Source organism: Silurus aristotelis (genome assembly GCF_946808225.1).
Source record: "Silurus aristotelis genome assembly, chromosome: 7".
NCBI classification, from domain to species: Eukaryota; Metazoa; Chordata; class Actinopteri; order Siluriformes; family Siluridae; genus Silurus; species Silurus aristotelis.
In genome coordinates this window covers 31,644,341-31,656,164 of record NC_139580.1, presented here as the reverse complement: position 1 = coordinate 31,656,164, position 11,824 = coordinate 31,644,341, and the positions used below count along the sequence as shown (strand labels likewise).

Here is an 11,824-nt window from a genome sequence, read left to right as displayed (position 1 = left end):
TACATTATATACAGTAGATTTGGCTGTGAGAACTCTTTTTTTCATGGAATGAAATATTTTTAATGATTATAGTATGAAATATAAATATAAGATATGAATCAAGTTCCAATTTATTGTCTAAATTGACAAAATCAACAACATACATTATACAGTTATGGTTTAACAGAGTAAAATTTTGCTATATATATTCCACACCACTTATTCAAATAATCGACCAGGAGTAATTCACCTGGTTTGTGTGAGTTCTTCTTCTTATCTTTCCTTGCATATCGTCATGCTGTGACTTTCGTATCTTTGTGACAGATGCTCTTTCTATCTCAGGGAGTTTTTCTGTACCACAGTCGCCACTGGCTCACTCATTAGGGATAAACTTTAGGGTCTAATTTCTAATGCTAGAAATTGTATTTGCAATCAAGTGAATGTCAGTGAACCACAACCATCATTAAATCATTAATAAGACTAACGATTAGAAAAAAGCCATTGATCAAGAAGCAGAGCATCACCTGAACAGAGTTGCAGGACGACCTGAAAGCAGCAGGAAAGCACAATAAGAGAACAATAATGAACTGTACTGCAATCATCTGTTTCTATACCTCATGCAAAATCTGAGCATTTTACAACAATATAGTGTCTGATAAAACAAAGTGGCACCTCAATGGAAATACTTCAGCTTGCTGTGTCTTTTTAACAGGACCAGTGAAGCACGGTGGTGGGAGCTCACTATATGGGGCTGCTTCCATGCAAACATTACTGCATGTCATGAAAGGAAACATGGCTGAAGTGACGTCCCATATGACCCCAAACATTCATTCAAGATTAGTTTAAGGAAAAAAAGGGCAAAACAATCTCCTGACTTGAATGCTGCTCAAAAAAAATATGAGATTGCAAATTCTTTATTGAGCGTCCATCAGAGCCTGATAATATTCTGAAGAGAAGCCAAATCTGAAACAGTGCTGAAAATCACCAAAGACTTCTTCAAGCTGTAACTGCTACCAATAGCTACGCAACCCAATAGTACATAGAACTTTTAATTCATATACACTTAGTCACGTGTGATATAGGTTTATAAAGACGTGTAAATTTGAAGTGGACATATTGTTTGTACTTCGCATACACTTTATCGACAAAACTTCATGGACACCCGAGCGTAAGATTCCATATTTAGTCTCATTACAATTTATAGGATTTGAGATTTGCGCTCATTCAGCTACGTGTGTAAGTGAAGTCAGGTAGTGATGTAGGTGAGAAGGTGAGGAGGTTCCTGAGGTGCAGTCAGCATTCACATTCATCCCAAAGGTGTTCAACAGGGTTAAAGCTCTACAGCAGGAGATGTCATGCTGGAACAGGTTTGTGTCTCCTAGTTCAAGAGAAAGGAACATTTCTATAGAAATCCAATACAAGTGTGTGCCTCCAAACTTTGTGGTAACAGTTTGAGGAAGAACCACATACAGCTGGGATGGTCAGGTGTCCCAATACTTTTGTCCCAACGGTGTATATTAAATAACAAAAAAATGTATTTTGTCTCATTGGGCAAAACTTTATATGATGATGGAAATGAGTAAATTCAGATTCTATTCACTGCTGATGAATCTGGATTATTCTTATCTCCTTATTATTAATTATTCAAAAGCAACTAATCAGAATTTAGAACACAGATAAAAGTGCAACACGAATAATCCTGTACATTTCCCTCCCATGTTTGCAGAACGTTCAGGTGTCATGGGCCACGAGTTCCTCCAGGGCTCTCTCCCGGTGGTTGTTGTGTAAGAGCAGAACCTCTTTAATGGTGCTCTGCTGGAAGCCCATTTCACAGAACTGAGCCAGCAGTCGCAGGAACTCTGTAGCCTGAAAGAGACACGGTGAGAAGAACACCACGCAGAATGAGCCTCAGCAGGCGGCCTTCATATCAAACAGACGTCTCGGAAACATATCCACACGTGTAACACCGTTTTTTATTGTGTAAAACGGTGTTGTGTTTTGGGGGTCCGAGCACTCTCATGGTACATACAGTATATTTGTATGATCTTTTAGCTCGTAGGAAAAACACACACAAAATTCCTTTCATTCAAGATTTCAGAATTTCCAGATAACAATCTGAATTTAAATCTCATCAGAAACTTCTTTCCTGCTGGATTACGTAATAATCTTTTATTTTTACGCCCTGATCCAGATAGACTTGAACAGCTGAGGGAACTCAAGGGTCCAGCAGTGGCAGCTTGGGAGCGTAGTGGTTAAAGCATTCTACTTTGGATCTGAAGGTCATGAGTTCAAAACCCAGCCAGACCAAACTGCACTCCTTGGCCCCTGAGCAAGGCCCTTAACCCCGAAACTGCTAAGCTGTATGAATGAGATAAATGTAAGTGTCTCTGGATGAGGGCATCTGCCACATTCCATTTTTTATACCTCCAAACAAATTAATTCAGTCTTCAGACTGTTGATAATCAGAAATGAAATTTGATGAAAGTTGACCAACCTGCCACTCCTGGGCCCCTGGGCAAGGCCCTTAATCCCATAGATGCTCAGTTGTATGCAAGTTGCTCTAGAAAAGTGCATCTGCTGAATGCTATAAATGTAAACGACACACAAAATAATCCAGTATAATTTATGGCGATGAAACTGACCAGAGATTTTGAGTTCAACGATTGGAACGCACACCCTTCAGCCAATCAGGATCGAGTATTTGTATTTGAGAATTTGTAAAGACTTTACGTTGTAATGGAAATGTTTTGCGCTGCCTGCCGGTATGTTTGGATTTGTTATGCAGATTTTACAGAAAGGGAAGAGAAAAAGATAAGAGAGAAGACAACAATCTCCTGAAAAGAGTTGCAGGATGACCTGGAATCAGCAGGAACCACAGTTACACAGAGAATAAAACACAACGCAGTACACCACAATCATCTGTTTTTACACCTCACTCAACTAAAGTGTGTGTGTGTTTCTCACCTTACTCTCACAGTTTTGAAACATCTCCAAAGCATCCTCCACCTGAGTCTTCTCATAACCCATTGCACACAGACGATCACGTGCCAACAGATAATTCAGAATCTGCACACACACACACACACACACACACACACACACACACACACACACACACACACACACACACACACACACACACACACACACACACAAAACATGTTATTTAGATCTCTTTTTGGACCTCTAGTGGTTTGATCCTGCAATTGCAATCTCTTCTACTATTTTTTAAATGGATCATCAGGGAATCATTTCTCTGTACAGAGTCAGAACGTCTCATGAATTATAAAAGTCTTAGTGATTCTCATCAATTCTTATTCTTGATAGTAGTGAACACATTTTTATTCATATTCCAAGCTTGAAAGTAATAACGCTTTTGCTCTGCACACACCAAGATGCAAAACAGTAATAATAATAATACAAATCTTCATTTATTTGTTAGTCGGAATGGATTGTTTGATCAAATGTTTTGTCTTAGGGGTGTAATGTAATGCCACCATTTCCATCTACATCCAGATTTAAACCAAAAGTCAGCTTCAGTCAGTCAGTCAGTTTCATCCCCCAAGTTTATAACCAAATGTTTAAACGAAGGAGATGTACCATTTTAAGACTGCACTAAAGACACTTTGAAAGACAAACCGTGGAACAATTTCAGAATAATGTTCCTCAACATAAAAATTGCAGAACATTTGAACTCCACGTCCTCCAGACTAAAGAGGAGAGGGACCATCGGGCTTGTTATCAGCACTCTGATGCATCTCTGATGGTATGGGAGCTGCAGTGCCTGTGGAATGAGCAGATTTCTGAATGCTTTATACAGTTTATAGAGAAATTAATTGAGATTTGAAAATTACTGAATTCTGTTTTATTTACATTTTGCAGTGTGTGTCAACTTTTTTTGAAATTGGGGTTAACCAATGAATGTCTTCATTTCCACTTGACTCTGACCAGGTATCTACTGAGGATAAGGTTTTACAAGCTTTAGATGAAGTTACTTTGGAGAACTCAATAACTCAACTTCTGTGTTACTCAGATGAGCATGGGTTCCCTTCTGAGTCAGGTTCCTCTTATGTTTCCTCCTCCTATCATTTAAGAGAGTTTTTTCATAGCACTGTCATCACTTGCTCACTCGTGGAGATAAAACTCATGAGGACTGCAGTTGCAGTGTTAAAAGTGCTCTACAAATAAAATGGAATCGAGCATCTTCTCTACATTTCAGCTCGAATCACATGTTCTATTCATTCCCAATAATATATTTGGGTTTGATTCTATCCTTGTAATGTATCATGTGGATGTGTGTATAAAGTACCTGGTCTGCACTGCGTGTTCCAGTGCGCTGAAGAGCCGAGATAGCAGAGCGGAGTGTGTATCCCTCAGCAGTGATGATCTCCACCAGCTTTCTCTCTTCATCACTCAGAGCATAGAGTAACTCCACCGAAGAGTCCGAGGCCGGGCGATGATCTCCATCAGAAGTGTGTGGACGAGCAGCCTGACACACACACACACACACACACACACACACACACACACACACACACACACACACACACACACACACACACACACACACACACACACTAATGTTAATAAAAGAAAGAACTTGCAGTCAAATGAAACGTGATTTTTCTTATTTACTGCCAGCAAAATGTGTTGAACTGTTGAAAGTGTTACAAAAGTAAGTGTTCAATATCTTTATTATTTATTACTCACAATGCTGTCACTATATAAACACAACATAACACAAACAATCCGATTTTCCTCGTGTCTGATCTACTGAATGAAACTGTGATCAGAAGCCACTCTGATGGATTTGATCTGAGAAACTGTACAAACTTGTAGGTGGAGTCTGAAAAGTAATTAATACTACATAAACTTTATAATATATTATAATAAATATATAAAACAATTTGTACAGAAATGTGTGTATTATTTACTTAAACATGCTCAAATCATTACATCCTATAAATATTTTAAATACTTAAATATTTTCTTGTTTTTGTGCCAAAGACCTGAACATAATCATCCATTACTCCAAAAAAGCCTTTTTTACTAAGTAAAAATATCCTTAATATTTTATATAATTATATAAAATCTGATGTAATAATATTTATTAAAACATTTTTATTTTATTATTTATAATTTATTTATTTTTCAATGTATTAATGTATTTCTGATACGTTTACATTAAGATCATCACATTATTTCACATTTTCTCAGCGTATTTTTTTCTGTTTTAAAAATAAATGCTTCAAATATAAATGAATCTGTCAGATACCTCTTTCTTCAAGCTTAAAACTAGTAGAATCTTCTAGAAAGCGGTATATTAAACCTCAATCTGTACTTTTGATTTATTGTATTGACGTTTATAAAATTTGGATCAATTTGACGTCTCAAGAACCATGAGAATGGATTTGGACTGTGATTAATATAAACAGTTTGCTACAGTGAACAGGAGGTGGAGCTCAATGTTCAATTCACTGGACTTTGGATCAGAAGGTCACAAGTTTAACAACCCAGCCCCCCCGAGCTGCCACTGCTTGGCCCATGAGTGAGGCCCCTAACCCCTGGATAAGGGGGTCTGCCAAATTCCATAAGTGTAAATGTAAATGAACAGTTGATGTCCTTAACAGTGAGGGAACTCACCCAGATGGGTCTGGTTTCTCTGAAGGATTCTTTCTCACCATTCATTAGAAATAAAAATATATAGAGGCTGATTTATGATGCCAAATTTTTATTTGCAATCAATTTAATTCTGAAAATCTGCTTTGGGACCAAAGTTCAATACACGAATGAATAAAACTGTGTACCTGCACAGCAGACAGATGGCGGTGAGTGGAGGTCTGTGGGCCGGCTGATGAAGGTCTGGGCTGGAGATTTAAGTGTGTGACATGTGATTTTTGTGTGATGATGTTTCGTTTTCCACTGGAGCCCCCGGAGCTGTGTTTTTTGCGAGGTCGTGAGGACCTCAGGCTTGGTGGGCTGCTCATGTGCTTCAGAGAGCTGCTGGGGTTCCTGTTGGTGTGGATCAGGGTTCGGGGGGACGCGGGCCTCTGAGTCTCTTGAAGCAGTGATAATTTGGCTCGTTCTCTGCTCTGAGAGCGCAAACCTCGATCTTCGTCAGTCGAAGAACCCTCGTCATCCTCGCTGTAGCCGGCAGCCTCCTGTGCCAACCGGTCGATGAGGAAGTGTGTACGGGGAAGTTGGTGTCTCTGCTGGTCTGCTGAACTCAGGCTCAGGCTGCGTTGTCGCTGCCCTTTGTCACATAATCTCTTCCTGCAGAGGTGTACAGAGCGTCTCTCCTGAGGGCTGCTGAACAGGAGCCAGTACGGAGGGCAAGATGGAGGCATAAAACCATGTTCCAGAGGGAAAACGTGCTTATTAGAAGAAGCAGGGAAGCCGTTTAGAACCCAGTTCTCCAGACGGAAGTCGTACTGGAAGTTGAAAGACAGAAAAGACCATTAGTGTAATGCACAGGCATTAAATATATATTCAGTGCATTCAGAAAGTATTCAGATTCCCTTCACTTCTTTATGTTGCACTCTGATACTGCAATCGTTCAAAATCTACATAACGACAGGAAACCAAATTCTCGAAAATGTCTGTAAATTTATAAAAAACAAAAAACTGAAATGTCACATGCATTTATATAAATATTTACTTATCAGTGTTGAACAGTAATGAAGTTAATGTAATGTGTTTCTGCACTTAAGTAGTTTTTCTTGTATCTGTATTTTTCTGAAGTTTTTACATTTGTGGAGATTTTTACTGTAACTTCACTACATTTAAACTCACTTTTTACCACATTTAGTGAAATCAGTCGTTTCTTTTTATTAATTAGGATAAAAACGTAACTGGTGAAACACGCGGCGAGTCACCAATCAGGATCGAGCGCACGCTCTGTTTTACACGTGTTCTGATCGGCGCTCGGTGAATCTACTGATCACCAACATCCAGTTCAGCATCAGTTCAACATCAAGCAGGACATTTAGAGAGGAACAAATGATGAAGAAACTCCAGACTTCACCACAACACACGTAGCAAAAAGTTTTGTACTTTTACTCAAGTGAAAGTTTAAAGCGACACTTTTTACAGAGAGAATCTACTTTTACTCAACTACATCTTGTGAACTTCATCCATTACTGCTACATGGTACATTTACTGGGATGAACTGGATTACAGAGGAAGAATCTCCAACTAGAGTAGATTAAATTACATCTTCATGTACATTTATATATTTGTTTGGTCAAAGTTCATATTTAAAGCGTTAAAGCGTTTAAGCATATTTAAAGTTTGTTGTGCAGAAAGAAAGAAACAGGGCACATGTCTCTCAAAAACCTTAAAATACGAGGTGTGTCCAAAATATGACTTTACCAAAGATTTCACTTTATTTAATATTATTGCAGTAGTGTGTGTGTGTGTGTGTGTGTGTGTGTGTGTGTGTGTGTGTGTGTGTGTGTGTGTGTGTATGAGAACATGATAAATAGAGAAAGAAAGAAAGACAGAGAGACCTGCAGGTCATGAAGTATTTGGTGATAGTCTGGAATGATGATTTCTTGGGCAGTGATTGGCTGGAGCATGGACAGAGCCTCATCCAGAAGACCCAGTGGAACCTTAAATGGAACATCATCCAAACTGCCCATTCTTTTGCAGACAAACAAAAACACACACGCAAATAATTAATATTTTAGCAATTTTATATTTCATGTCCTTTAAGGTTAAAGTACAAATGGACAATCTCAGGATGTTAATGTCTATACTGCGTGAATCACACAGGTAAACGTCACACACACACGTGAAGCCTTCTCTGAAAAAGACATTTTTGTGATGGAAGTTGTTGCTTTAAAACCTGTATATACAATTCAACATTGATGGAGTCTTTCCAGATGTGCAAGTTGCCCATTTTACAGGCACTAATGCTCTCCAATACCATCAGAGATGAGGCTTTTTGAACTGTGTGCTGAAAACAAGCCGGATGGTCCCTCTCCTCTTTAGTCCGGAGGACGAGGCATCTGTGATTTCCAAAAAGAAATGAACATTTGGATTCACCTGACTACAGAACATGGCAAAATATTAATTACCAGTCATTAATGGCCTTAACAACAAACAGTTAAGGAGAAAATGAGTAGGAATGAAAGAAAGTAATTTAGGATGAGGTCACTTTTACATCAGATCACATAGGTCTGTGGAAACACTTGCGGACAGCTGCATAATAAAGAGTCTGTGTTGTGCTTCAATTAGTCGAAAAATGAAGTAAAACCTGTTGAATTTGACATCAAACATTGAATGATTTTATTATGATTAAGATATTTTGATATCTTTGTGTTCAAGCAATAAACTTTAGAAATCAATTTCCTTTTTTCTAGCGATTCTAACCTTCCTAAAGACACAACACTTAACTGCAGAAAGTTACCGAGCACATGTAGGCTTGCTGCTAAATCACTACATGGGCTTATCGCACAAGAGATGGACATGAGCTTGATTATGTTTGGTGATATGATATACTGCCCACCGTGTTCTGGGGAAGCGGTCAGGGACAGGTGAAGAGAAAGCCTTGATTGAGGCATTGTTTAGCATTTGATGATTACAGACAGTTTGGAAGAATACATTCTAATAGACTTGGTTTCAAACCCATAATCCTCAGCTCATATGTGAGAACGTTTTGTCTTTAAGATGAAGAGAGAAGAGCAGATTAACGTGAACGAGACGCCATGTGTCCACTTTGCTTAGAAACAGTTTTAGCAAAAAAGAGGAAATACAACAAACCAACAAACTCATCCAGAACATATTCATCCTGAACGATTTTAAAACTGGGAACAAAAACCTTAAAATTGCAATAAAATTGTTAGTCTAAATTAATTCTGGAACAATAAATTCGTCCAACAGACAGCATCATGACAGCGGCTCAGATTTGATCAGTGGTGGAGGAAGTACACAAAGCGTAGAATTGAGTAATTTTATTGAGATATACTCATTAAAATATTACTAAGTAAAAGTGTTTATTTTTGTTTGTTTTTCTCGCGGTAGTTGAAAAGAAGGTTTTGGGCTCGTGATCATTTTAAAAGAAATCAATCAGTGTTTGAGTCTTTAATATCATTCTATTAATAGATCAGTGTGCTGAGAGTCACATTCGAGTCTTTACACAGAAAGCTGATTAAGTGAAGAATCTTGTGATCAAAATGATAATAGGAAAATTATAGTTATAATAAATCATAGCACTTAAGTACATTTGAATGCAAATACTTCTGTATTGTGTGTGTGGTTGCTGAGCAACTGCAGCTAATGCTTTCACACTGAACAGTTGAAATGTGTGAGTTATTATATTTGATTTAAAATCAAGTCTTGGTAATAAAATTATTGCATGAATACAATCGCAAGAAATCCCAACCACAGCCTTCCTAACCCTAACCCAGAAAGACACCGTGCCACGTGATGGTCGATGATACAATTCAATACAAAGAATAAACAACGCAAACAACCGAAACGACACAGTAACACACACTGACCTGCAGTATTCTTTAGCACTCATGAGTCGTGTGTGTATTTGTCGCTCCTGTGCACTCAGTTGTGGGGAACGAGCCACAAAAGCTTACACTCACTGAGTCACACACTAAGCCTTTCATCGCCTTGTTTCCTAAACACACAACGCACACAAAGCCACACACACACACACACACACACACACACACACACACAGATATACACACAATAGTCCAGGATGTCCTGTATAAAAATACTTCATCAGCTGTGTAAGCAGAGGCTTGTGTGGAATTGCATCTCGGTTGCTGCTCATTTTGTGTAACATTACAATTAAAACATTATGGAATTATTAGTATTAAAATGCTGTTATTGCAGTCACAAGGTCTGTGCAGACAACTGTTTAGATTCCGTGTGTGGCCCCTGTGGTCTTGATAAAACCACGTAAATAAAAGTGTTTCAAAGGGAGCAATTCTTATCTTGCAGTTTGACGTAACAAACGTGACACAGAAAACAAAGATTTAAGACGTCACTTACTGCACACTTCACACACCTTCACCCGCGAGTAGATGATATCCAGGTCCAGACCCCTGCTATAACTATAGATAAATCCACAACAAGAAAAGTCTCAGATGGAAACAGTTTAATTCTCCATCCACAGATTTATTCGCTTTCACTTCACTTATGTGTTGAGAAATTGGCAAGAAAAAAAGGCATTTCCGAGTGAAGCACATGGAGGTGTAAGAAAATATCGATGCATGTGAGTATTTTGATATTTTGTTTGATGATTCTCAAAAACACATTACTGATATTTTATTAAGTCATTCATACAGGATTCATGACAGGTGTTTCATTTTATACAATGATCAGGTAACATTCTAACACTCTGAGTGGTGAAGTGAAGAACACTGATGATCTTCATCATGGCTGCTGTTAGTGGGTGGATTTATTTATCAGGCAGCAGGTGAACATTTTCTCCTCAAAGTTGATGTTCGAAGCAGGAAAAATGTTCATGCGTAAGGATTTGAGCGAGTTTGACAAATTGTGATGTCTAGACGTCTGGGTCAGGGCGTCTCCAAAACTGCAGCTCTTGTAGTCTGGTGGTCTGCAGTGGTCAGAATCTATCACAAGTGCTTCAAAGAAGAAACAGTGGTGAACCGGCGACAGGGTCGTGATCCAATAGACGAGTTCCTGTAGCTGAAACCGCTGAAGAAGTTCATGCTGTTGATGATCGATGGGTCACGACTGTTTAAGCAGCAGAAGGGGACCAACACCATATTAGGCAGGGGGTCATAATGTTCTAGTGATCAGTGTGTACGGACCGCTAGATAGATAGCAGTCTTCTTATATCTAAATCTAAACAGTGACAGTAAGTACTCACATAAGGGCATGCTAATGTTGCAATAACATCCACCTGTTTCCTGGGGGCGCTATTGTACAAACGATTATGGGTATAACTTCTGCATATAACTTTAATATGTAATGTTTATGTGGGGGCCGTACTTCAGGTGGGAAAAGGTAGGAAACAACATGCGCTGTTCGTCACACACTTATAACCAGATGAAGTGCTAAAGTATCTCCAAAACAAAAGTAAGTGCACCCTCACATTTCAGAAAACATGTTAGTGTCTTCTCATAGACAATGGAAATGAAACGTGGATATATTTTAGAGTGTCAGTGTGCAGTTTGTGTATCAGTACTGATTTACGGTCCTCTAAAAATAACTCAACAAACAGACTTTATTGTGTAAATAACTGCCAAAAGTAAGTGCACCCTCAGTAATCGTGTCTGAAATGTGTGTAAAGTGTGAATATTGTGTGGAGCACATCGTTCTCCAGCACTGCTTTAATCCTCCTGAGTGTGGAATTCACCAGAGCTGCACAGGTTGTTGCTGGGATCCTCTTCCACTCCTCCATAATGACATCACGGAGCTGCTGGATGTTACACACATGGAGCTTCTCCACCTTCTGCTTAAGGATCCAAACAGGTGCTCAATAGAGTTCAGGTCTGGAGACATACTTGGCCACTCACACAAATATTGACACTTTGGACACAGATTTAAAATGATCACTGAGGGTGCACTCTCTTTAGTTGGCAGTTATTTACACAATAAAGTCTGTATGTTGGATTTTCAGATGACAGTAAATCTGTACTGCTACACAAACTGCACACTGACACTCTAAAATATATCCACTTTACATTTCTACAGGTTTGTCCTTTGAGAAGACACTAACATGGTTGCTGAAATGTGAGACTGCATGCCTGAGTACAGGACAGGCCCGACTCTTTATTTTCTTTTTCTACGATTGTAGCTTTTAGATGTAAAACGCTAGTTAGCGCTCAGATCATCATTCTACTACTGGCCATGTTAA

At 38.8% G+C, this 11,824-nt stretch overlaps 1 protein-coding gene across 2 annotated transcripts; it reads right to left on the bottom strand.

Annotated features, from left to right (window-relative positions):
* Positions 1–1,432: 1,432 nt before the first annotated feature.
* ubap1la (ubiquitin associated protein 1-like a) lies at positions 1,433–9,651 on the bottom strand. Of its 2 annotated transcripts, none has more exons than XM_083546449.1 (6): positions 9,483–9,651; positions 7,488–7,620; positions 5,787–6,410; positions 4,289–4,468; positions 2,944–3,045; positions 1,433–1,845 (listed from the first exon to the last, which is right to left on the bottom strand). In XM_083546449.1, the coding sequence occupies exons 1-6, from the start codon at positions 9,503–9,505 to the stop codon at positions 1,711–1,713; spliced, it is 1,197 nt and encodes a 398-aa protein (XP_083402575.1). In that variant the 5' UTR covers positions 9,506–9,651; the 3' UTR covers positions 1,433–1,710. The 2 variants fall into 2 exon arrangements, with proteins under 2 accessions (XP_083402575.1, XP_083402576.1); XM_083546450.1 differs by having other exon boundaries at positions 7,488–7,589.
* Between the last annotated feature and the right edge of the window lie 2,173 nt (positions 9,652–11,824).